The sequence below is a fragment of the Pleuronectes platessa genome, chromosome 13 (assembly GCF_947347685.1).
Source record: "Pleuronectes platessa chromosome 13, fPlePla1.1, whole genome shotgun sequence".
NCBI classification, from domain to species: Eukaryota; Metazoa; Chordata; class Actinopteri; order Pleuronectiformes; family Pleuronectidae; genus Pleuronectes; species Pleuronectes platessa.
This window is the reverse complement of record NC_070638.1, coordinates 22,668,035-22,695,449: the sequence shown is the minus strand read 5'-3', so window position 1 is coordinate 22,695,449 and position 27,415 is coordinate 22,668,035. Positions and strand designations below refer to the sequence as shown.

The 27,415-nt window shown below is 42.9% G+C and overlaps 1 protein-coding gene across 5 annotated transcripts in view; it reads left to right on the top strand.

The window, feature by feature from the left end:
* The window catches only part of chd7 (chromodomain helicase DNA binding protein 7), a 65,225-nt gene extending 49,449 nt beyond the window's left edge, over positions 1-15,776 (top strand). For all 5 annotated transcript variants that reach the window (XM_053438312.1, XM_053438314.1, XM_053438315.1 and 2 more), the window contains exons 27-41: positions 1,567-1,670; positions 3,618-3,747; positions 4,328-4,443; positions 4,803-5,217; positions 5,367-5,575; positions 5,789-6,775; positions 7,599-7,765; positions 8,708-8,962; positions 9,252-9,422; positions 9,699-9,932; positions 10,046-10,264; positions 10,457-10,597; positions 11,981-12,085; positions 12,237-12,417; positions 12,685-15,776. In XM_053438312.1, coding sequence (XP_053294287.1) covers positions 1,567-1,670; positions 3,618-3,747; positions 4,328-4,443; positions 4,803-5,217; positions 5,367-5,575; positions 5,789-6,775; positions 7,599-7,765; positions 8,708-8,962; positions 9,252-9,422; positions 9,699-9,932; positions 10,046-10,264; positions 10,457-10,597; positions 11,981-12,085; positions 12,237-12,417; positions 12,685-13,670 — 4,420 coding nt within the window. In that variant the 3' untranslated portion in view covers positions 13,671-15,776. The remainder of the gene's footprint in view (positions 1-1,566; positions 1,671-3,617; positions 3,748-4,327; positions 4,444-4,802; positions 5,218-5,366; positions 5,576-5,788; positions 6,776-7,598; positions 7,766-8,707; positions 8,963-9,251; positions 9,423-9,698; positions 9,933-10,045; positions 10,265-10,456; positions 10,598-11,980; positions 12,086-12,236; positions 12,418-12,684) is intronic.
* Positions 15,777-27,415: the final 11,639 nt, after the last annotated feature.

Genomic DNA, 27,415 nt, shown 5'->3' with positions numbered 1-27,415 from the left:
AAGAGACTATTTCCCAGTTTCTTCTCTCCTCCTGACACCCTCAGACTTTCTGTGTCCATTGTGTATTGTACCCTCTCTCTCCATAACTAGCAGGAAGTACCATTTCTACCATCTTATTTCCATAATGGAGGATTTTGTTTGCCTGTTGTCACAACACATAATTTATCCTGCAACAACTGTGCTAAGTGAAACTTTTTGTATTTACCTATTATTATTATTATTATTATTTATCCGGGACAGTAAGAGGGTGAGACAGCTATCACTCCAAACACCGTCCAGAACAGATATAGATACAGACACAGGGACACTACCAGAAGACGACAACATTTTTAATTATTTTATTTAAGCTTGAACTGATGGTTTCTCCTGCAAGCCCCTACTCTTCATCCTGGCTCGGGATTGCACAGCCCTGACAGCAGGGGTCTTGTATGTCCTGGTCTAGTCTGTTCCCGCATTCCTGTTAGGATCACTAAAAGGCTAATAGAATTAATAAAATCTTCTTCTAGTCCAAAGTAAAACCAAGTATCAGTTTAAACCACTTATTCGCCCCCAGCTATAAAATCAGCTAAATTATTTTTACACAATGTAAGATCACTTTCAAATAAGTTTTTAATCTGTCAAGATTTATCACAAGTAGCCCCATTGACTTTTTTTATAATCACTGAGACGTTGATAAATAATAGAATATACTACCTATTTTATGTGTTCTAATCTACCGTCCTCCTAAACAAACTTGGTTTTATTCAAGAATTTGTTACAGTAATACAGAGTTCTTATTCTTGTTTATTTTATTATCCCTTTCTGCTGCTTCTCCTCGTTTATGAGATTTTTTTTAACTTTTAAATTATTTTATTTTGTGTTGGCAATGTGAACCGGATTGATTTTGCAGTCTCAGATCATTCCCCAATGCTTTTCCAGGTTCCACTCCTCTCCCTTGACTCCAAACCTCCCACTATGATTCGCTCCTGCCCCCTAAACTTTCTCTCTTCCTCTCTTCTTTCAGGCTTTAACTGCTTTAAACACAAGTTTTACTTCAAGTCAACAGCAGGCCCTCTCGGTTGAAGGGTTTTTAACAGCTCTTGCACAATAACTTAAATTCTTTAGCACCTGTCAGATATAGAAAGCCGAAACCTTATTCTCTCCTATGGTGAAATAAAGAAGTGAGGAGCCTCAAAAGACAATGCAGGAAGGCTGAACCTAAATGAATGGTGAACAAACTCAGTATTTCACTTGCCTCTCTAAGATACTTGATGCTCACCTGTCGGTGAACTGTTAAAAAGGCAAGGAACAATTTCTGTCCTAACCTTAAAGACGGAGAGAAAGGGGTTGTTACAGAACCAAAATCAAATCAGAGTTTGTTTACAAATACATTTTTACTGAATATTTTGGAAAGTTGTTTATTATGTCTGTTTTGACAGCTTTTAAAGTTTGATTACTACATAAATGAATCAATTGTCATTCCATTTAGTCTTAAAAAGGACTGTTGCTCTACTGAGGCAGATGAACACACGCACACACACAGAAAGCTTTATTATCAGTAATGTGATGTCTTTATCTCTACCACAGTGAGCTTGATATCTGGATCCCCCAGCCGTTCCATGCTGAGGTCCCAGCCGACTGGTGGGACAGTGAGGCCGACAAATCCCTTCTCCTCGGTGTCTTCAAACATGGTGAGAGGCACATACCAGAGTCGCACACTCTGTACACGCAGATCTAAATCTTCCATCAACATGGCAGCCATTACACGTACAGTATACACATAACATGTCATCACCTTCAGACACACTTGCTGAGATGCTCCAGTGGCTTCCAACCCAGTAAGCATCAAGCCAGCAGACACACACACTCCCTGTTGTCAAACTGAGTGAGCGCACACACACACAAATATATCCCACCCTCTTCTGTTGCCACCAGTTGATTGGGGTTGCTATGGTTATAGCGGTACGCAGCTGGTAGGCTCAGCGTGCTATTTGGAATGTGATTGATTGCTGGTTTCACCACTCGCTATGGGTGTTTGTGTGTGTGTGCGGGCCACGCTGCTCTGTGTGTTACAGGTGTTTGTTGTTAACAAAGCCAAACACAAAGTTAGAATATTCTGATCCTTTCTCTGTGTTAACTGTTAGACCGGGTTATTTGGATCGTCATTTGGAAAATGGGCCAGTTGTGTTAATGTCCTAGTGACCCACCTTTGGGTGCTGACTCCCAGTGACAGATTGAGTATAATTGTTGTGTTTGGAGACCCTCATTCATATTAATTCGGCATAATTGTCATAATTTTTCCATCATTGCCACTCTCTGATTCTATTAGGGCGCGCGCGCACACACACACAAATGCTCGCACACACCCAGAGGAATATAAAAGGACTCACCCATAGTTAATCATAATCCTCATTCACTCGGGAGGCCCTTTGGGGGACGGACTAACGTGCGTACACGCACACACACATGCACGCACGCACACACACACACACACAGCTTTGTATGCTGGGCTGGCATACACACACAGGCAGACAAATAGAGCGTCTCTCTCCCCCTCACACACACACTCGTACACACAGAGAAGAGTGATGGCCTATAAAGGCCCTGATGATTAATGTTTTGCTGTGGGTGGACAGCCGTGTGTGTATATACATCTCTATCTTTGTAAGAATCACTTTGAGGTATAGACCCTACAGAGTGCCGACATTTTAGCCTGTTTATCACAACTTCAAGGAGTTGTTTAAGGGTTAAGATTTGGTTTGGGGAATGAGTTGGGGTTTGATATTCAGATGTGATGATTGAGGTTAGTAACAGGAGCTTGGGAATGCATTACGAGTTTCCTCGCAAAGATAGAAATGTGTGTGAAGGAGAGGGAGTCAGAGCTGGTCCCAACATTTTTTGTCTACTTTAACTGAGAGGATGAAGGAAGGAGGGATGAATAAAATGTGTGGGGTGTGATTCTGTAATGGTGAGACCCCCAACTCCTCTTTTCCTTTCCTCCCCAGCCACCTGACCTCTTTTTCTTTTTCTTCTTTTTTTCTCCTACTCCTGTCTGCCCCCCCCCAACCCCCCCACCACCACCACCAATGTGTCTCAGTAGGACCTGCACATTCTAATCTGTTCTGCCTCAATGCCCCTAACGGACACACACAAGCTACGTTTCTCACACCCACTAGCCCACTTTCACAGATATCATGACACACACTTTTTCCTCCTCATCCTCTCATCCTGCATCTATCTCTCCTCTTGCTCAATCTCTCTCAAACACAAATGAGCACCTGCAGGCTCACTTGGCTAAGCACACGCACACACACTCGCATGGAGAACAGAGACGAGTGTACAAACACACATGCATGCTGTCTGTCTTGTCAGCAGCTGGCTCCTGGGGTCTGCCCTTCTGCCGCATTTTTGCCTATTCCTTCATTTATTATGGATGCAGTGTGTGTCTGGCTCTGTGTTAAAAGAAAAAAAGTGTGTTTGTGTAGTATCACAAGAGATCTACAAAGTATAACTTCTCTCAAAGTGTGTGTTTCGACCCAGGTGTGTTGACCAGTAACCATGTTGTCTTCACCACCTTCTGATTTGTTAATCTACTCATGAATTTTCAAGCTTCTGTATTTTTTTTTCTTCCTCGTCAGGCTATGAGAAGTACAACTCAATGCGGGCTGACCCCACCCTGTGTTTTTTGGAGAGGGTGGGCATGCCGGACGCCAAGGCTATCGCCGCTGAGCAGAGGAGTGCCGACATGATGACAGATGGTGTTGAGGGGTAAGAGAGCAGGCTTCACTGACCAAAAGGCAGTTTCTCAGCCATCTCCTTCTTCATCTGTCACTAATTTGCAACTTTTACACTTTCCTGAGGCTTTTTTAATCAGTCTATCCTTTCTCTTGTAATATCTCAAGTGGTCCCATAGATCTTTGAACTGTAAACAATAAATGCAAAGCAAAAAGACAGTTATTTATTTTTTGTTGCATTAACATGTAGGCCACAGTTGCCTTGACCCACATGTTTGTAGATCTGAATTTATATGTTAATTATTTTCATTATTTAATGTATAGTGTTACCATGTTCAGTCTGAATTTTATTTTTCAATGGTGTTACGTAGCCATAAACTTTGCCAATTGTGGTTACATTTCATAAAAAGTCCTCATTATTCAAAAGTCCTTGAGTCGTACTTGTGTCCACAAGTGTGGGGTTCGTCTAAAGCCGCTGCCCGTCTCTGGTTTTTAAAAATGTATACCTTTCACCACCTCATCCTTTTGACTTTCAGTAGAGCTTTACTTTTCAAAAGGATATAAGAGGGTAAAAGTTCTCAAAAATGACTGTCTGTCTTTTACATATTCTACAGAGAGGATGAGGATCCAGAGTACAAGCCAATGCGAATGCCTTTTAAAGATGAAATGGATGACTTTACCAACTCTCCGCTGGATGACAAAGATGACACCGTAGAGGGAGATACTGAAGGTAAACTTTGATTTCACTTGGAAAGACAGTGAAGGGTGCAAGTCTCATATGGGGCTGAAGGATCCACAACAACAATCTCATACATGGTAGCAAACTACTATTTTTGTTAGATTGACACAAATCGCAACTAAGAACCACAAAGGTCTAGGTTTGGAATTCATCAAAAAAGAGCATTGGAAATGAGATGTACTTAAAAAATTATATTTTGATGTACCTTTGCAGCATTCACCCCAATTAGAGCTTTGCTGTATCAGCTCAAAGTTTGACCATTTTTTTTTTTTTTAAATGGACCTCAATAACCTCTTTACCACTTCCTCTTGCCTAATCCTTGGGTACGCGTGTCTCTGTTTTACTTGCAGTCGCTAAATCAAGTGAAAATGGAACCACTGTGGGTGGCGCTGCAGGCTCCAACGAGCGTCTTTATTGGCCTGCAGCCTCAGCTCTGACAGCCCGCTTGCGTCGCCTCATCACGGCATACCAGCGCTCCAACCGAAGAGAGCAGCTGCGCCAGGAGGCCCTCAACCGTCCTGATGGACGACGCCGTCGACGCAGGGATTTCCTGCCTTCCATCCCAATGGTTACCGAGGCAGGAGGTGGTGCAACTTACATTCAAGATGGAGCGACTGTGTTCCTGACAGAAGGAAGCCCATATCTGGCCAAAGGAAATGCTTACTTTGCCAAAGGTGGACAGTTGATGTCAGAGTCCTCGCCAGCGATGCCGGCCGGCCCCTTGATGGCCGACGGAGCCATGTACTACAAGGAAAGAAGACAAAGGTAGAGTTGCATTTAATGGCAAATATCTACAAGGTTTATTTGACAGCTCGATCATATTCTTAAAAACTGCTTCCGAAATACCAAAGAATAAAATCAAATCATGTTACTTACATGGTGTCACAACTGCTTTTGTTTTTTTCCTCTGTCAGATGGACTCGTCGTGAGGAGGCGGATTTTTACCGTGTTGTGTCCACCTTTGGCGTCGTCTTTGACACCCAGCATCAGAAATTTGATTGGTCACAGTTCAGGGCCTTTGCTCGATTGGACAAAAAAACAGACGAGAGTCTTGAGAAATATTACTACTCTTTTATTGCCATGTGCAAACGGGTCTGCAGGATGCAGGTCAAGACTGAAACAGGTAAGAAACTTACATAGTTTATTGCTACTGTAAAGCATATAGGACACCTTTTATCGTTAAGTATTGGGCAATTGTTGTGACACTGAAATAACAACTCAATGGTCAGGTGAAGATTGTTGGCAAGCACAGTAAAAAGTGACTTGAAGTAGGTTGAATAAGATGTATATATTTAAATATTTAAGGCTTAAACACCTCTTTCTTGTACATCATCAGAACTCCCAGACCCAACCCTGATCATCGACCCTATCACTGAGGAGCGTGCCTCTCGCACTCTATACCGCATCGAGCTGCTCCGCCGCATCCGAGAGCAAGTCCTCCCCCACCCCTTGCTCTCCGAGCGCCTCAAGCTCTGCCAGCCCTCTACAGACCTCCCAGAGTGGTGGGAGTGTGGCCGCCATGACAAGGATCTCCTCCTTGGCGCCTCTAAGCACGGCGTGAGCCGGACAGATTATCACATCTTAAATGACCCTACGTTGGACTTTCTAGAGGCCCACCAGCGCTTCAACGGCCAGCGAGGGGCTGGTATCGGCGTGGGAACCCAGGGAGAGATGACCAAAGCTGGAATGGGAGCAGCAGAAAGCACCCCTGTACTTCTCCTTACGCCAGCAGAGCTGGCAAGCGTTGCTGCTGCTGCCAAAATTGCTGTTAGTGGAGCTGAAGAGGTGAAGACTGAAGAGGGACAAACTGAAATTGTGGTGAAAAGGGAAACGGATGGAGATTCCAACGACATTCCATGTACCAAGACTGAAACTCCTGATGAACAGGAAAACAATCTGGGAGAGATTGAAAAAGGGGAAGATGAGGCTGCTTCTTCCCCACGTAAGGAGGTCAAGGAAGAGGAAGCCCAGATAAAAGTAGAAAAAGAGGAGGAGGTGAAAGAAGAGCAGAGAGGAGAAGAGAAGACTTCCAAACTATCGGAAGAGGAAGCTAAAGACTTGATAGAAGAAGAGAAGAAGAGTCTGAGTCCTGACTCTCAAAGGGACCAGGAGGAAATGACCATTGAGCACTCAGAACCTCCTGAGTCTTCTCCTAAATCACAACCAGGCCTCAAGACTGAGAGGGAGGAAGACAGAGAGGAGAGGGAGAACCAAGAGTCTCCTAAATCTCTGAAGTCAGCTGACACAGACAAGAGCCCAGAGGAGGATGAGGAGGAGAGGATGGACGAAGACGACAAATCAGAGAAATCCTCACAGGCTGAAGGTACAACAAGTTTAAATTACCTATGAGGTTGTTGTTATTGATGTCAGTGTGGATAGTGCTAGTAATGGTAAATTTTAATTTAGGATTTTGTTTACCATGAAGAGGAATACCCCATCTTCTGCGTCTGCGGCTTTTCACGCAGCTGTGTCGAAGCAATTCACCGCCAGAACACTAGGCGGAGTAACGTTTTTTGTTGAAGACGGCCTTAGAGACACCTTCTTTCTGTGTGGCAGTCGTCGACTGTTATTTACATAGCCACTGCGGCTCCTCGTAGCCTTTTTCTGACGGACAAATCCACCAGTCAGTGACGGGTTATACAAGGGGTCATACTTTCGGATTTTTTCTGCCAAACGCTCTTCTATTTGGTCCATGTTCGTTCTTCTAAATCTTCCGTTGTTTCTGCCGGTATTATGGGGCATGAAACCGGAAATGCGACTCCGGAAAGGATGTAGTTAGCAGACCAATCACAGCCTTGCAGGCTGCGTGAGGCTCGCAGAGCTTTGTCTATAGTTAGAAAAAAATGGCGACGCACGTAAGTGAAAACGCAGAAGCATGCGCCGGCCTTAAGTGTAGGTACTAAACATGTTCCAAGTGTCTTACTGTAATCGAACCTTATTTAGATTCCTTTTAACCCCTTTTATCCTGGTTATCGGCCCTTCATCTTTGCTGACATCACACTTGGTCATAGGCCTATTTCTGGTGTCTCCCCTCATGACATGGCAATGTTTTAATGAGTTCAAGGGGCAAGATTATGAAATGAGTTTGGATCCCTTGAAGCCCTTTTTAATTAAGTTGCAAAATGGCTCTCCCTCTGTGTGCACAGCGAGTGCTGCATCAGAACAGAAGAACTTTGATGAGGAGAGCATCGCGTCTCTGAGCACATCAGCCCGCGACGAAACCAGAGATGGATTCTGCCCCGACGACCTTCCAGAGACTTCTGCGATGCAGGCCTTACAGGACCGCGCCTACGCCTTCTCATTCTGGCCTAAGGTGAGACTAAGTATCCAACAACAGAGTGTTGATCATTGAGGGACTAGCAATGATCCAAATGGATATTTCCGCAGCACTGATTGTTGTCTCACCACTGCACTATTCACATTTCCATCCACTGTGTCGGGTCTCCTTCGCAATTTCTTGGCACCTGTTACGCTACTGTCGGTGACAACTCTTCCTGCAGAGCTTTCAAATAAATGTAGAATAGAAGTTAGCTGTCAATTTAATTATTACTACTAAAATTCATTGGAAATTGATCATGGTCATTCATTTTAAGACAAAAATTCAGCAAATTCAAAGCTTCCAGCCTCTGTTCTGGTTCCTGATGTGAATTTTTTTTTTCTGATAATAAACTGGATTATCTTTAGGTTTCAACTATAGTTCTGGACAAAGTGAAATCTTTGACGACATAATCTTGACCCATTTCCATAACTTCTTTCTAGCTCTGTGATAATTGTCAGCAGATTAAATTCAAAATTACATTACTTGAAGTTAATTATTAAATAAAGTTTTACATGTTAAACATCTGCACAGGAACTGACTGCGATTGAGTGGAAAAACTGCAAAGTGGGAGCACCTGGAAAACAGCTCATTTTAAAGTCTCAGTGTAATGAGTGACATGACAAAACTAGTGTTGTGGAAATGTGATATACTGTAGATTTATCAAGGTGGTAGCAAGATACTTTTAAAAGAAAAAAAGGGAAAATTAGGAATAGAGGCACATTACATTATTATATATAATTTAGCTGACGCGTTTATCCAAAGCGACAAACAATAAGTGCACTCAACCATACACTGTACGCTTAACATGAGCCTGGTTTAAAAAAGGCCTCTGTCTGCTATAGAAGTGATTATTACTGATTAAAAGTTTAGAGAAATAAAAATCCAAAGCACTTTGTAGAACAGTGGGTCACCTCCTTCCTCTCTCTACGCCATCAGGATCGATTGATGATTAACAGGATGGATAACATCTGCGAGGCGGTCCTGAAGGGCAAGTGGCCTGTCAACAGACGCCACATCTTTGACTTCCCCGGCAACCTGTTGCCAGGGCATGGGTCCGCAGTAACCACGGCAGCCGTAGCCATGGCAACTGACAGCCCACTGCAGAGGCGGAGCCTGGCCGAGCTGACGATGGCGGCCATCCATACACCTTACAGTGGGAATGAGGATAAAACGCCATCGCCACAGGTTCATGTGAGTTTTTGTTGACATCAGAATCATTTATGTGAATATGGGGCAAATGGAGGCTGTTGGTTGAATGCCCAAAGTTTTGACCATTGACCAATTTTTTTCTTATCTGAAAAACCGAATGAGATGGTAATAGCAGTTTAGCCTGTTAGCATTCTTTTTGGAATTAATGATACCAGTGATGTCATGACATGTTAACTGTCATAGCTCGTTAAAGTACATTTAACAAACACTTGCCAAGCTCAATCAGTGAGTTGTTAGGCTCAACATGTGTAACGCTGACCTGACGTTGCAGGAGGACGCTCTGAGCCTGACATTGCCCCGACAGAGGAGGAGGAGGAGAAGAAAGATCGAGATAGAGGCAGAGAGGGCAACCAAGAGACGCAACCTCATGGACATGGTTGCTCAGCTAAGAGAGAGCCATGCTGCTGCTGAATCCCAGAGCCAGGCTATAGACCTAACCAAGGTATTCCCACACACTCAGTCCTGTTATATTAGGCTACATCCATACTATGACATTTTCATTTGAAAATGCATCAACTCTGCTACGGATATGGATGACAGAGCTGTAGCGCCGCTAAAACAACTGTGGACACAAACTATTATTTGAGGGATCAGCGACCACTCCCGTTACAAGTGAAAACGCTGTTTGCCAGAGATCGATATTACTTATTTGATTACATTATGACATATGATAGTAAAATAAAGTTATTTAACGCTAAGTGATCTATTTGCTATCCAGGCTATGCATCATCACCACAAGGCCTCTCCGTCATTGGCCGGATTTCCCAGTGGCCTGGTTACAAGCGCCTCCCTCAAGGCCCAGATGGAGTTGCTTCAGCAAGCGCCACCCTCTGGACAAAGAGCCAACGGTTCACTGGAGGCTGACCTGCCAATCATGAGAAGGAGGCGAGGCCGCAGGAAAAATGTGGAGGGCCTGGATCTTCTGTTCATGGGCAACAAGAGAGCAGGAGGGGTAAGGAGTCGTCCAATAGTCATGTTGTGTTGCACAGAGATGTGTTATTGTTCATTGTGTATAAAAATCTTGATTAAATTTGTTTTTCCTCTGTCACATTGTTGGACACTCAGGATGATGCTGATGGGGCAAATGTCTTAGCGGTGGAGGGGGTTCAGCCTTCCGCCCGGGCCAACAGATCAAACACCATCCCAGAGCAAAGCCCTAGTGCCAGATCTCTGGCTTCTGGCAGTCTGGAGGAGGAGGAGGAGGCACCCGTCTCAAACAAGGAGCTGGGAGAGTGGCTGAGGCAGCACCCGACATACACCATGGACATGGCTGGATTCACACCAGTACGGACCTCCTTTCTTCCTTTATATTATAACCCTCCTCACCTGTGGGCGTCTAGTTAAAGTGCTTATTTGCTTAAACAGTTTTTGTATAGTTTTTCTCCCGTCTCTTTGCTTTGGAAGAATTCCTTTTATCTTTTTATATTCTGTTGAACTTGTTATTCATAAATTTCTTTTTTTGTCTTTCTGCTACAGAAGAATGAAGAGTTACTGTTGTCTCAGTTCTCTAAGCCCAAGCAGAAGCGTCATCGCTGTCGAAACCCCAATAAGATCGACATCAACACCCTTACTGGAGAGGAAAGAGTGCCTGTGATCAACAGACGCAATGGACGCAAGGTAAGCAGACATACAGTGACTTCAGACCTTTATTGTGTTGTTGGTTTAAGTTCAAATGAAGGACACTGCTACTTTTGCATGTTACACTCTATCACCCATAATGGCTAAATGTTTTTCAAAGGAAAATTATCAAGACATATTCAGTTTATTCAAAACTTTTGCTTTGGTTTCAAATGGTGTTAAGGTGCATCCTGTCCCCTTGAATGATCCCTGATTTTTCTACAATGTGATTGAGTCCACCTTGGGCACATTGAGTTTTAAAGTTTGTGTGAGTGTTTTTTGAGTCCCCAAAAACAATCCATGATGTCCAATGAACTTTATGTGGTGATGCCTAGATCAGAACCATGTCCAAAGTTTTTACTGTTCCCAGGAGACAATGGCATCTACAACTGTGAAATAGAGTGGTTTACTAAGGGCCAGGACTCTTCCAAGGGACTGGCCAAACTAAATAAGTAAGCATAAAGGGAATATGACAGGCAGATGACCAAGAACCTTCACTGCAAAAGAGCTTCAAAACATGCTAGAAGGATGACCATTTCAGCAGATCTCCACCATTCAGTTCTTAGAGTGGATGTTTAGACATCATGTAAGTGTTTTAAACATCTCGGAGGAGGGAGGGAACGATTCTCTGGTCTGAAGAGACTCAATTTGAGAAATGTCTGGTAAACTCCATACTTTGCTCATCTCCTGATAGCAGGAACAGGGAGTCTGGTCAGTTTGACAGTGGCTCAAAAGCACATTGCCAAGATGCCAGGATGGCTTCTCAGAAAAGGCTCACTTAAACCCCATCAAACATTTGTGAAGTGACTCTAAAATGTAGGTCTACCAAGCTAGTCATACCAAGCTTGAGAGGTTCTGCCAGGAAGAACCGGAGCAGTTGTCTGAAGCTCAGAGAGGTTTAACCTAGAAGACTGAAACTGTAATTGCTTCAACAAATACAGAATAGTGATATAAAGTGAGTTTGCAATAATTTCTTCAACTGTCGTCACTTGGTCATTGTGGGTAATAGCGTTTAGGTTGATGCCCAAAAATGTATGTTCTATCCATTTAAATTGCATCAACACAGTTGCGTTCAAAAAGTGGGGTCTGACTTTCTTCTGAAGCCACAGTGCACAGCATATGGATACTCCACTTAAAAAAGCAACATTATTATAGCAGATATTCTTTTCCAGATGTCTAAGGACAGGTTTCATGTCCACTGCGTGTGTGTATTGTGTGTTCCTGTATCTGAATGCTGTAGAAAAGTGCTGCCCATCGATGCACTGAGTGTGAGTGTGTGTAAACGGCTCGAGGGCTTTGAGTGGTCATCAAGACTAGAAAAGCGCTTTATAAATACAGAACATTCCTTTGAGATGAAAGTCATTCCATCTTCCTCTTCTTTAGATGGGTGGGGCCATGGCTCCACCAATGAAGGAGCTTCCCAGATGGCTATTGGAGAACCCAGAGTTTTCTATTGCCCCTGATTGGACAGACATCGTCAAACAGTCGGTCAGTAAACAAGATGAAATCTATGATTACACTTGCACATTTGCAACAGTTTGTTCATAAAATAAATATGCAGAAACTGCTCAGATTAAGAGTTTCATTATCACCCTCCCATATTTTATGATGATAATAGTAATAATCCTCCTCCAAACAGGGTTTCCTTCCAGAAGCCATGTTCGATCGCCTTCTGACTGGCCCTGTTGTCAGGGAGGAGGGTGTTCGTCGTCGTGGGCGACGACCCAAATCTGAGATTGCCAAGGCAGCAGCTGCCGCTCAGGCTGCAGCAGCAGCTCAGGCTGCCCAGGCATCACTGGCCACTATGGCTTCATCTGCAGGTACAAGTTACTGCTGAACCAACCCATTCATCACACACTAATAATAATATAATAATGATGTTTATAATACAAATAGATGCATGTTAAGGAAAAATGCTACTTTCTCATAATGAACCTTATTTTTCTTACACTGTTATATAAACCCATCATTTATTTCCTGAGATCCCACTGTGATTTAACTTCAAAGCAGTTAATATATGGTTCAGGGCTAAGAGGTTAGCATGCTCCATATTAACCGTGTGTGTTTGTGTTCATGTGTGTCTCTAGGAGGTATCAACCCTCTGCTGTTGAACAGTCTGTTTGGAGGGATGGACCTGTCTTCTCTCCAGAGCCTCCAGTCTCTCCAGTTGGCTGCTGGTTTGATGGCCTTCCCGCAACACACTGACCCGAAGCAGGCCGCTGCTGCTGCCTCCATGCTGCCCCTCATGCTGCCTGGCATGGGAGGCCTGCCCAACATGGCTGCCGCCCTCCCCAACATGTTCAGCTTAAGCAGTCTGTTTGGGGGTAACCTGGCAACAGCTGCTGCATCCAACGCCGCCATTGCCGCCGCTGCGTCAGGGATCACAAACGGATCGATGGGGGGAGATGGAGGAGACATTGGCGAAACAAAGAAAAGTAGGGGGGCAGAGGAGAAAGAGGGAGAATCTGGAGAGGAGGAGGAAGATGAGGAGGAGGCTGATGGAAATAGAGTGAAGAAGGCACAGAGGAAGAAGGAGAAAGAGAAGATTAATAATGTCACTGCGGGTCCCAGGATCCCATCTGTTGATTCGTCTGCTGAGGCGTCCATCAACGGTGATGCTGCCGCCCTGCTGGCAGCAGCTGGCATGTCTGCCAACTCTCTGGCATTCAACCCCTTCCTCCTCTCCACCATGGCCCCTGGTCTCCTCTACCCCTCCATGTTCCTACCTCCAGGCCTCGGGGGCCTCACCCTGCCCGGCTTCCCCACTGCCTCAACGCTGGCCGAGCTACAGAGTGCCATGGCCGGAATGCTGGGGGGCAACGTCATTTCCACAAACCCTCCTAGAGTCGAGGGGGAGGAGAAAAAGGTGCTGAAAGCGTCAGGAGAGGAGGAGGATGACGACGATGATGACGACTATGACGAGAAGGAGGACGGTGGAGGAGAGAGTGACTTGGCTGAGGAGAAGGACGAGGACGCGAGAGGCGAGGCCGACGATTCAGTTCTGGAGGATGGTGGGATGGGAGGAGAGGAAGAGGAGGCAGCAGCGTCTACACAGAAGGACACGAGTGACTGAAATAGAATAAAAAGCTGACTGCCTGGGACATTTCCTCACCTCTGACCTCCCCCTCCCCTCGCCACGTTTACACGCCTTCACCAGAAAAATCCAAACTATTCTAAATCCTGATTTCTTCTTTATTTTTTTTCTTACGTTGTGGTTGATTTCTCTCTACATTTGTTCTTTATTTTTTTGCCAGGTATATTTACTATGCGTCAGAGAGGATGAGATGGTGTGTGTGTTCAGTTCAGTCTCTCTGATCGATAGTGTAGTCAGGGAAAGTCTGCACACTCTTTAAAGACTCTTTTTCTCTACTGGTTCCTGTCTACGTTTCTCTTCCACAATCCCTCAAACAGGACTTCACGAGGTTCCAACAGTGCTATTATTATTATTGTTATAATTGTTATTATTATTATTGCTGCTTTCAGCTCTCAGATCTGTCATTTTTTATTTTTGCTTACTGCGCCTGGACTGTTCTGTTGCTGTTGGCAGCATCTCCACACAAAGAGAAGAAACATCCGCTGCTGCCATATTATCTAACATCAGTTCTCAAAAACAAACAGCATCACAGCTAACCCGGCTGTCTGTCTGACAAAGCTGCTGCAAAAGGAATTGTGGGTAATGGATTGAACTGCTGTTTCAGAGCAGATTTGTAGTTCTCACATATCAGACCAGGTAGACACTGAGGAGGAAAAAGGAAACTAGGCTGGCCTAAAACTCAGTCTCACACAAAACAACACGCACACATCCCAACACACACTATGCATACTTGATCACAAGTTGCACACACGCACATGAGAACACACATGTATTCCACCACTACACAGACACACACACACACACACGCACACACTAAGTCCTTCAAACCTTTCTGTCATGTTTCTGGGAGGACTTCCTACCAGCTGTGTTCCTTTGAGTGTATGAGTGCGTGTATGTGCGTGCACGCATGAACCAATACTGTTAAACCCAGTCCCACACTGTTTGAAAACCAATCTTGAGTCTTTCCACTGCCACATCTGAATCCTCCCTCTCTTGCGAGGTGGCTGGTTTTGGCTCAGGAGTGGCAGGCGGGCTGGGTCTGCCGCCAGTCAGGCCTCCTGATTGGTCCGTTTCAGCCACCGAAAGAACCAGCTGTCCTTGTTCGGAGGTTTCTGTGAATGGATTTGGAGTGGTGGTCCACACAGGGATGTGAGGTTTCAGGTTTCATTTTTTAAAGGGGGGCACATAACAGTTGAATTTCCTGGTCCCTATTTTATTATTTTCTTTTGTCTTTCACATCCCAGTAGTTCCAGACCAAGTGCTGCTCCTTAGTGAACTTCTCTTTAAAGACTGTTGCTCTAGTCACACACACTGACGCCTGGCCGAGACAGGACTGAGACACATTTTCAACAGAGTGTGAAATTCACAGGTTTCTCAAGAAGTTCAGCTCTGCTTGTAGAAGTTTTAAATACTTGAAAAGTGCGAGAGGTGTTTGATTTGTTTCCATTCCTGAGGCCAGTTTCAAGATAAATCAAGCGCTGCAAGTGGTTTAAATATTTGAAAGTCCATTCAAACACACGTACACTGTGGCCAGGTCTTATTAACATTTGCTAATAAAGCCAGCCCAGCAGATGAAGAGAGAGCTGGGACTCCTTCCCTGTCAGAGAACCCTGTTCTCCTCTCTAATGCTGAGACAGCAATAACCAAGGCAGCTTTTGAATGTTCCAACATTATTCTCCCAAAACATACATATACATACTCTATGAATAACCACAAGTGTCATATGAATAGAAAAACAAAACAAACTGTAAATGATGACAAATATGTACTGCAATCAATTTTGTCTCACTCTGTTCCTGTTGATGCACTGGTGTTAAAGAGTTAAATGATCAGGTACCTTTATTACTTAGCTACTTTTCTTGAAAAAAAATGGACTTTTTGTTACTTTTAGCCAGCAAGCTGAAGAGCATTACCTCAATTCTTATCTAGCCTTGAAGTTTACAGACATACCATGTAAATGTTTTTTTTCCTCTTTTTTTGGTGTGTGTCTTTTGTTTTTTGTTTTTTGGAGACATCATGTATGATGAATTGTAGCTATGATGCTTTTAATAAAAGTGAATCATGATATTCGCCTAGGAAACCAAACCTCAGCCTGCATCATTATTTTTTTAGCTCCGTACATTTTCTTGCAGCGTTCTTACAGTCCGGTTAAGGCAGGAATGTTTTGCATGGTTTCTGCCTCGCTGCTCTGTATTTAAGGTTCCAACATGGGATAAGGGGGCAGTGCTATTCCACTTTTATGCAGGCAGTGGAGGTAAACACGGCATCATGGATTTCTAAGGGAGAGTGTGCATTTGTGTTGTTGCACATCATGCCTGTGCTACTTAAAATCAAACACAGAGGCAGCACTTTGCAGACATTTTTGGTTTAGCGTTAAGTTTTCATGATATATGATTTTTAATATTGTTCTTCTTGTATTCTCTTTTAAAGAAGTGTAAAAAATAGTCTGGGAAGTTATTCCAAGGGACATGCATGAGGGGATCCCTGGAACATTTTCTATTTCGTCGGGGGTCCTTGGTTGAGAAACAAATTGGAACTAAAAAAAAACTCACTCACTGATTCTCCAGCAAACACATGGGTGATGTACTGTTCTTTAATGTGTTGTATTAGTGTGTGTGGATATGTCACACTGATCATGCATCACCATTGGTGTATACAGATTATTTTGTCAAACAAGGTGGGTAATGGGGAATGGTCTGATGTCATTGCTCTTTTGCGATGAAAGGATAGTGCATGTTATTGGGAGGCAGTGGCAGAGGAAAAGGTCTGGTGTGAGTTTAAATTTATATATAAATATTTTGACTGTTAATAAGCACCTGCTTTGAGAAAGTGCACCTTATCACCTCAGAACTTGAATCATTGTGTTTTGAAGTAGTCTCCAATAATCCAGTGACATGTAACTGTTCATCTGTGGGCATATTTCATGACAGAGCTGCTGATGACTAATTCAGCACAATTTCCATGGGTTAGTTTGATCAAATATGGATTAAAAAGAAAAGGCTAAAGTTGTAGCCCACAGGGTCAGTCAGTTCCGACTCAATAAGGACTTGTAGCTTCAAACACTTGCTCAAAATGACTTCTTAGTGGAAACTTGTCCAAAAGTCAAATCTATACATGACAAAATAAGGTAACAAGAACCTGAGATTCAAAATGTTTAAGAATCCTTTAGTTATAAGTTATAAAACAGTCACCCAAAAACATTCTTTAATATTTTATATATCATAAACCAATAATTTTATTAGAGTTAAAAATCGATGTTTGTTCAGTCCATCTGAAACTAAATCAGTTCAGGATGTTCGGTACTTCTGATGAAACAAGAAATCAGAGGTTTATTTTACATGCTAGGAGGTAAACAGAATAAAGAGGTGGAGTATATTTTAAATCTTCCTCTTCCATGTTAAAGACACGACATCTCATGAGATAAAACGTGTACATTTGCATTGATTGAATGCAGTAAATAATATGTGAGACAGGAAGGAAGCACATATTTGTACAATATCTGATCTTCCCCTTATCTTTGCTCGTCTCAGCTGCTTCTGTGAAAAGAAAAGCTGGACAGCAGGATAGTTAAGCACAAGCAATGTATATTTTAGTGTGAGCATTAAATATTACAAAATGTAAAATCAATTATTCCTGTTCTAAAACATACCACAATCTGGAATAAACAGAGGAAAAAAAGATATGAATACATCTTGTACTGTACACAAGCACTTTATTAGGAACACCTGAACACCTGAGTAGTCATGTATTTATCTGACCTCTCTCATCACCAAGGTGTCTCTGCCCATAGAGCTGCTGCTCGCTGGATGTTTTGGAGTTTTAAGCTCCACTCTGACAAAAACTCAGAATAGCCATGGTCGCTGTGAAGCCTGTTTCACTCGCTTGTATCAAACTGTCGTCACCACTTGACTGAGGAAATGAAGCTGCAGATATCACTGAACCGCTGGTGTGGGGGCAGTGAGGGGTTTGAACCGTTCAAACATTTGCTGCTGTCCCCCCAAAAAAAACAGGATGACGGGGACATGAAGGAGCAGTTGTGTGTTCGACACCGTAGACACAGTCAGTGTGAGCAGATAGGTATGAATAAACCAAAGTGTGTGATTAAATATGGATGTCGTGGTCATATAACAGTATGAGAGGTCACATGGAGGTTAAATAAGAAAACAGGAAATTGCCTCCCTCTCTCTCTCTCTCTCTCTCTCTCTCTCAGTCTGTATGTGTGTGTGTGTGTGCGCGCCACTCCAGCCAACTGTCAAAAATTGCCTCTCCCACTGGAGCTGCTGACAAAACACAAACTGACAGCCAAACCCCATTGAGTGTGTGTGTGGGGGGGTCAGTGGGGGTTAACAGAGTAGACAATATGTGTGCGATTTTGGCTGTTCTTTTGTTGTGCCCCTGAAACGTATCGACTGTATTGCATTGAAATATATAGTGGAAAATGTGTGTATAATGTTTGTAGACGCTGTTAGTTTGCATTGAACTCTGTAGAATGAACAAATCTTTCCAGAATATGGGAAGACAGCAGCAACACACACACCCCTCATAACAATCTCACAGCACCAGAGTCACAGAGTCAACACAAACTCACACCATCCATCTTGGTGCTTGACAAGTGAAACACTGCATGCTTTGGTGCTGGAGGCAGGGGAGCCAATCAGATGCTTGCGTCCGTCTGTCATGTCATTGGTTGGTTCAGGTCATATGGACTCCTGTGACGTTATTGCCACCTGCTGAACACATGAGCTGTGTCCGAGATCTATGAGCCACTCACTCACTGCTCCCTTATACAACAAACAGCCACTAAGTGATCTTCGTCATGATGAAGAATGTGGAGTGTCAATGTAGCCTTCATGACATGAGTACTACATCCCTGTGAAAGAGCCGAATTTCCGATTTGACAGAACTACCAAAGAGAATGTATATACACACCTGGACAATCATTCAAAATGGAGGAGCCAGTGTGGTCTATTAGGACGCAGAAGCTGTGTGTGGCAATCATTTTAAAGAGGCCCCTCATTTATCATGTTCACCCCTGCACATAACATTAATTATCTCTGATGATGAACATTAGTGAGAGCATTCAAACTTTGTCCAGATTGTGGTGCTAGTTGAGAAGTCAGAGGATCCCCAGACTTTAGGATTCACACTCTGGGGACCAGGAATGTACAAAATATCAAAATATCGTCTGGACCAAAGTGGTGAACAGGGGACATCATGGCAATGGCGAGACATGTTCAACTGAAGGTGAGGGTTAGAAATTTTATCAGGAGGAGAACATTGGTGTTTTCATCTTTTTGAAAAGTCTCTTTTTCTCCCCACCCGTACCTGGAGTTTTCAATAGAAGGCAGCATAACAGCAGCAACATGAGTTCTGATGTGAAACCATAGTGTCTATTATGTTCTGTTAAGTTAGGGTATAGTTTTTTATCAGACTAATGTCTCGGTGTTAATATTGTAAAGAAGTGACCACACTTACTGTGTACTGTATACTGCACCTTTAAGAGTCACTGGCAGCCTGGACTCAATGGAAATCAATAGAATGTCCCCACATACAGCTTAATACAAACATGTGTGTGTGTGTTTACTATAGCAGACAGTAGAGAGGTCGAGTGTGTCAGTGTGTGTGTGTGTGTGTTTGTGTGTGTGTGTGTGTGTGTCTGTGTGTGTGTGTGTGTGTGTGCCTGCGTGTGTGCCTGCGTGTGTGTGTGTGTGTGTGTATGTTTGTGTGTGTGTGTGACAGACGTCTGGCCTAATCGCTTTGCTGGAGGAAGTGGGACGTGAAATCCACCAGCCGCACCACACCACATGCACACAGACTCACACACAGACTCACACACAGACTCACACACAGACTCACACACATACACACTGAACCACATACCCAGCATGCCGTCCTGTCTTCTACCCTCATTTCTCCTTCCAGGAATATAGAAAAAAACGGTCTTATTTCCCAGATTTCTACTTGTTTATTCAAGGTCATTGCAAACATGTAGAAATATACAGATCATAAATTTCAATCCATTAATACAAATAATATATACATTCAGTAGAAATGTCATTTTATATAGGATAGGACATAGGATGATTCTACATATTCAGAGCTAATTTCAACATAGAAACATACAAACGTGTTTTCAAGCAGGAAATCAGAGAGTTTGAGTTCACTAAATAGACACCTGTGATCGGATAGTGTGGATTCTATACGCTGAGCCACCGAGCAGAGCCATGTTACACTGTGATATGTTGGGACAAAGCCTGGCTTTGTTTCTGAAGGATCACTGCGGGCATCGCGGCTCTGTCTGTATCCACATCACTGTTCACTCTGTTGCCAGGCTGTGCTCTGCCAGATCACTTGTCATGGATTTGCCCAGATTAGTAATTATCCAGTCTTATTGTTGAACAAACTGTACATGATGGTGATGACAATGAAGATCTGCAAAGGCCCATGTCAAGATCTAGATCAGAAGAATCATATTAAAGGGGCAAGCCACTGATATAACATGGAACTCTGTTTAGACATCACAAGGAGAACTACAGCCTGTACATACAGATACCTAGATATGATAAGATAAGATGGATTAGATAAAATAATCTTTTATTTGTCCCACTATAGGGACATTTACCGTGTTATAGCAGCGAAAAGGGAAAAGTGAAATAAACACTAAGTAAAGGTAATAAATAAGTAAACAATATAATCACAAAGAACTATAATAGATACAAAATATGAACACTGTAAATTTATATGTGTAGTGGTTTAAGGGTTTTAATGGATAGTCCAGCAGCCATTTCAGAAATCAGGAAGCAGAACACATTCTATGAAAGACATCGTGGAGTTTCTTTATGAAAATTGTAGAACGGAGCTTGACCTACATTAGTGACCATCTGGGGCTCTCCTGCTTCTATTTTGACCATCCAGTTTTGTACTCTGTCTCTTGTTAGAGAACTGCATGGAGGTGCAGTATTAAATCCACTAATACTAGCGCAATAGTAATAAAACTAAGAAAAGTGTGTGCAGCAAAAATCTATATGATCTTATTTCTCTGTGCCCCCAATTAAAAACAGACTACCCTTGTCTTCACGACTTCAGAGGGACATGATGGACACATTTATTTCCTGGAGACTTAACCTGAATCATTACCCTTACCCTAACCTGGAGCTGAACCTAACCTTACACTAACTTCAAACATGTCTTCATATGGCTGGGTAACAAAACAACATCAAAGAAAGACCAATTTCATCAATTGCAATGTAACAAAAGTTAAATATATATATCATTAGAATACTTATGTATTGTGTATTATCACATTAAGGAGTTATGACACATAACTGACTTTTTACAAAGTGTCTGCTCATAAAGAAGAGTTTAAACAGTGAATCTATACATAGCACCTCTCCTCTCATACAGCCAATCCACACACTATTGGATCAGCCATCAGGGGCCAGAGGTCGAAAATATGATGTAAAGAATCAATTACTGTAACCTAACTAAGCAAAAGTTATAAAGGTCTAATAGACACCGAGCCTCCTCCTGGTCTGCTTTCAAAGTGGAAAAATAATTGTCTCTACTAACTATTGACTAACTTTTTTATTTTTTATACATCATTATTTATATTTTATGATTAAAAATGCCTTTAAATTACTTTAGTTTTTAGTTTTTTCTCATTGTCTCTCCATTGTATAATAAGATATGATACCAGTGGCGAAAAGTATATTTACTCAAGTATTGTATCGAAGTAAAAATTGCTGGATTTCAGTGGGAAATGATGTAACTTCTACCTGTCTACCTACATTTGGCAGTTTTAGTTACATTTTCACAGTGGATAATATAACACACTGTTAAATTACAACACACTGTGAAGGATTAAACCAGTGGACGCTAACCTTTTGTTTAAGTTCACTCCAGCTCCACCTTCCTAATCCCATTTCACCCAGTAGCATGATTGTAGAGAGGCTGAAATTGGAGTCCAAACTAACTATAATGATAAGATCAAATCTGTATTTCTCAAAGCTTTTGGTTTAAAGCAAAGCCGAGAATGATCATTTGAATATGTAGGTTTAGGTTTATGTATAGATCTAAACACTAAAGTGGTAAAAAAATTTAAAGTGAGAGAAAAGACTATAGATGGGGTGAATGAACACTGAAAACCATTACTGTGAATTTATGATATAATTATATGCCACCAAATAAACTTCAATAGACGTACACTGGAAGCTCTGTCGATATCCATCTGTACCTCACCCTTTCATGGATGTTACTCTGTGTGTTTGTGCGTGAGAGTGTGTGTGTGCGCGTGTGTGTGTTTGTGTGTGTGTGAGTGTTTGTGTTTGTGTGTGTGTGAGTGAGTGTGTGTGTGCGTGCGCGTGCGCGGGTGCATGCGTGTCTCCTGTCCAGATGAATCTCTCTCCACTCGGCTGGATGTGTCACTTCCTGCTCTCTGCGGTTGTCATGGAGAGGCCAGGGCTCCAGCGATAAAGAGCCATCTGCCGTTGGCATGACCACCTACAGCCCGGCCACCGTCACAGCAACTGTGATTGATAGCCCCCAGAGAGTGACACAGAGAGAGGGGAGGATGTGATAAAAAGGGAGGAGACAGAAGTGAAGGGAGCATGGAGCAGGAGGAGCAGGAGGAGCAGAGAGGAGGCGGACAGAGGGGTTGTGAGGGCAAAGGAGTGGAGAATGAAAGAGGGAGGACAGAGAAGAAGAGGGAGGAGGAGGAGAGATGGAGACATGTACAGATGTCCTCCTGTTTGCTCTGGGGTTTCAGTCTCTTTCTCTCTCTATCTCTCTCTCTCTCTCTCTCTCTCTCTCTCTCTCTCTCTCTCTCTCTCTCTCACTCTCTCTCTCTCTCTCTCTCTCTCTCTCTCTCTCTCTCTCTCTCTCTCTCTGTCTCTGTTTACAGGGGATACAAATGGTAGAAATGTGATACTGAGAGCCAGTGCATCAACTGCAAACAAGCGCACAAACACACACACACACAAAATAATGGCATTCATTCAACCCAGTGGCGTGTCGTCAGGACATGCAAGGCAAGCAGTGCTCGACCCGTTAAAGCTAAATTTAGAGACCAACTAGTTTGACCCATGTCCCATCTACTAACATGGAAGAGGCCGTGTTTATGACATTTACTCCAGCCCACCACCAGGGGGCGATCCAGAGGATTTGGCTTCGCAAGCTTTTCGAAGCAACAGAACCACAATGTAATCCAGCAATGCATGACATCGCCCCATTTAAAGTGAATGAGCAGTGTTTCAGTTGAAGATATACATATACGTGGGAGGGCAGGAAACAAGAAGTCTTGCACTGAACTTCAGGCATAGGGGTACAGAGTCTATGTATAACAGCCAGAACCGATGTGGAAGGTGAAAAGCAGTGAGATCCCCTTGATGTAGGAACATTAGGGGCTGTGACCCCCAAACAGGTAGAGTGGGTCCAGCAGATCCCAGGTACAACATCTGAAGCCTCTGCCCAGAAGAGCACAGTCCGAGGAGCAGCCACGATACTGCACAGAGCCCTCAAACTCCCAGACCTCTGGTAGAGGACCCGACCTCGAGGGAGACATACCACCCCATGTCCCATGTGTGGGGAGCGAAACTAATTTTTACTGTACTGTATACACATCCTAAAGTGATTGCTCATGGTGGAAACTGTTGGGGTTTCAATCAATCAATCAATCAAATTTTATTTGTATAGCCCGTATTCACAAATTACAATTCATCTCATAGGGCTTTAACAGGGTGTGACATCCTCTGACCTTAACCCTCAGCAAGAGTAAGGAAAAACTACTAAAAACCCTTTTAACAGGGTAAAAATACGTAGAAACCTCAGAGAGAGCCACATGTGAGGGATCCCTCTCCCAGGAGTTTCTTTATAATATTGTCATTGTCACTTAAAGTGTCTTGAGATAACGCATGTTGTGATTGGGCGATAGTTCTTAGTTGAGTTAAAGGTAGGATTGGTAAGTTGTTTCTAAAATACTTTTAATCTTGCTTGTTGAAATCTTCTTCACGTCCCGAAGGCCATTAATAGCCATAAATAAAGTCGTCTGGAAAAAAAACTAGCCGGCTTCTAGCAGTTGTCAGGCAATGTGGGTTCATGTGGGCGTAGCTGTGACAAGAGGGCTAATGGGAGAGGGTGGGATGTGTGAGTTGCCTTTTTGTGTATCCTGCTCTTGCTCACTTTTCCCCCGATGACCAACCCTAACATTAACATTTGAGCAGTAAACAAAATTGGTTACAACTGCTGCTGATGATCATTTTCAGTTTTGCAGTGATATGAACCGACACACATTGTAATCCTTGAGGTGACGCTGCTTACTTAGAAAATATGATCGTTTGTGTTAAACAGGCTACAACCCAACAGAAAAATGTGGTGTGGCCCTTCAAGCTCCAGCAGCTTATTAATGTGGAGAAAAGCCTCATTAAGTCTGTGGATGTCAGTGTAATGTGAAATGTGATGTTCCCACAGTATGATGCGGAAGTATGGAGATGTGGTCTTGTGTTTCAAACAACAGGCCTCTTGTCCTGCTCCGAGTCTCATTTCATCCACTTTATGAGTTTTCTGTCCTGATTCTCCTCAGCTGAGAATTTCCAGTAACACTCTGGTAAGATGAGCGGCCAAATCAGTTAACAGCAGAGACGGCTGAGTGCTCTCCTGTCATCTGCTACATTACCACAGTTTTTGCCACAGCTCCCTGAAGTCGCACATATAATAATTAATTTCCGATTCAAAGCTCGTGAAGACGCAGGTGACTGTCTTATATACATGAATGTGTAACTGTTTCTATGCGTGTGTGTTGAACAGATTTATTTGATTCATTTTTAATTCATTCCTGGGCCTGATCTCGTTTCATCCCTTTCAGTTCATCTCTTCTAAATCAGTGGAGATATGAATCAGCCCTGTGTGGTCTGCAGGGGAAAAATCAATTTCTATGGCAGGAGATACGAGATCCTCCCTCTGTGTGTGTGTGTGTGTGTGTGTGTGTGTGTGTGTGTGTGTGTGTTTGTGTGTGTGTGTGTGTGTGTGCGTACACATTAGAGTCCAGTGAAATACGACCCCGGTGCCTTGGTCCATCCATTTCCAGAGGTAGCTGCTGATGGGACTATGTAAGCCTATCATATCGCTTAATGACTCTGAAGTCATCACTTACCTCATCCTGACATCAGGTATCGATTGGCTGACTGGGAGAGGGATGATAGATAGATGAGTGGACCGACAGATGGATGGAGGGATGGACAGCTGGAGATATACAGTAGATCTCTACATATTATTCTATCAGAAGCCTTTGAATATAAATCACAATGGATCTAATCATTGAATGTGACTTAAAGTCCATCATGGCTGCATCCTGTTCCCTGCACAGAGAAACAGTTTTTATTATTGTGCTGCACCACATATTTAAAATGACACTGGACTTGATTAGTCCACGGCTGTACAGTATATAAACCAATATCACAAATCACCAATGTGCCTCAGGGGGCTTTACAGTCTGTACAGCATTACAACACCTTCAGTCAGATGAGGAAAGAGTCCCTATGAAAAAACCTTTAACAGGGAAAAGAAAGGAGGAAAACTCAGGAGGACCAACAGAGGAAAGATCCGTCTGTGAAGAGCAATAGATGCTTAGGAAGAAGAGCAGTGTCACAGATTTACAGAATCAACTCTCAGGATGGTCACATTATAGATCAGGAGAACATGCAGAACATGTTCAGGAAGGATGTGGAGCGGAGAGATGTGGTTAGTGACAGGATGGGACACAAGGCAATCACTTAATTTGGACCAAATTAAATGGTGTTGATTACAGTCCTGCAAGGGGCGTTTCTCCAACCAACTCTACATTTAATGGCTGAGATCATTTTTGAATGATCGGACTTATTAGCAGTTTGAAAGGGTAATTCTTAGCAAAATGTATGTTCTAAAAGTTTTGTCAGCAGTAGTGACCCTGTCTACTGAGAAGCTGTATGAATACAGCCCCTGGACACTCTTACGCTTTAGGGACAACAAACAAACAAACAAAGGGGTTAGAGAGATGCAATAGTTTTCGGAACGTTTACAGTGATCATGTCAGCAGAACCACACAGACTGAGTTTTAAACACTGACTTCAATAGATTCATGAAACTCTTAACCCCTTAAGTAATCAAATAAAAAGCAACTCACTGAAAGTTGAGGAGAAAAGATGAGTTTTAAGTTTGAATTTCAAAGGGTCGTGAGCAGGCAGGATGTTCTGGAGGGAAATACCCTGCAGACTGCAGACTTCGCCTGGAGGCTGGATCTGTTGCACATTCTTTTGCTAACCCCAGCTGTAAAGAGAGGTTATCTGAGTTACTGTAGAAGGTCGAACCAGTCTGATGGTTCTGCTCTGCCCTCTCTCATCAACAGGCTGTTTCTATTTCCCTCAATCAATCAATAAATGGCCCATATTCACAAATCACAATTTGTCTCATCGGGCTTATCAAGGTGCGACATCCTCTGTGCTTAACCCTCATCATCGAACACAATCCTCTTTATGCACTGCTAGCATGTGATTGACTGTTTGGATAATTGCGTGGTGTACAGGTGTTCCTGAGTGTAAGGTTGAGGGAGATGTACAAGTTATAATTCTGCTACTATGATGAACATAAATATTAATATATACCAATAAGTGTCATCCACAAGGAAAGAGCATACAACAGTGATTCATGTCCTGGCTGTTGCCCTCTGCATGGTTCCCAGTGTACCTGTGCTACATATACTCTCAAAACACAGTGTTGTAAAGTGTGAGCAGCTAAAAGACAGTAGCATACATCTTCAGTAAAGTTTCACTTTTGTTTAAGTCACTGGTACAAATCATCAACAGGGCCTGTCTCTTCAGTGAAAGGGGCCAGCAACACCAGCAAACACTCCCTAAGAGCCGTAAAGTTAATGGAGCTCTTTGGTGAGTGATAAATACATCAGCACCAACATTATGAGGTCAGGCAAGCATCACTTCACATTTAATAAGGAACCGACCTGACATCACAAAAGAGGCAGTAATGCCAGTCAGATCAGAAGGAAGTATCTCACAGGACATTGGTTACGACTGCAGCCAGAGGGTTCACACACAAAGTGAGTGGAGGATCACAGGCTTTATTAGGATAAATGATGACATCACAAAAAAAATTAATCTCAACAGAAAGAATAAAAAGTATTTTTTCCTGGACAAAACCATTAATTGCTGATGGAGATGGTTTTAATACATGAGCTGATATTAGTATAGTTTGTCTACTTTAGCGACCAGAGCAACATAGATATTAGAATACTCAGGTGTATTAGTGGTAAGAAAACATGTGTTTTATCCAGTTTTATTGTTATTAACAGATAGGGTATGATATTTATAAAGTTAAAATTCATAAAAAGCGCTAACATTCAGGGTCTTTTTGGGAATTGATCTCTCAGTAACAGGCCAGGTGATAGGGCCACCACGAGAGGATGCAGTAACTGGGACCATCTTTATTTTTGTCCTGTGTGTGGACGACTGGGTTTTTTATGATTTTAGAGTAAGAGAACTTGTGACTTGTAATACAGTGGAAGAGGGAGATAGTCCATGCTATCAATATGACATCTGTGTGTACTGTGAAAGTTTCCCTGTCTCTACGGATGAACTAAGTTAAACCCTCACTACCTGTAAACCTACCAGGCTCACTGATCACCTGCAGTCTGCCACGCATAGATACAATACTCAAGATACTACACTCCCTAATGTCAAATT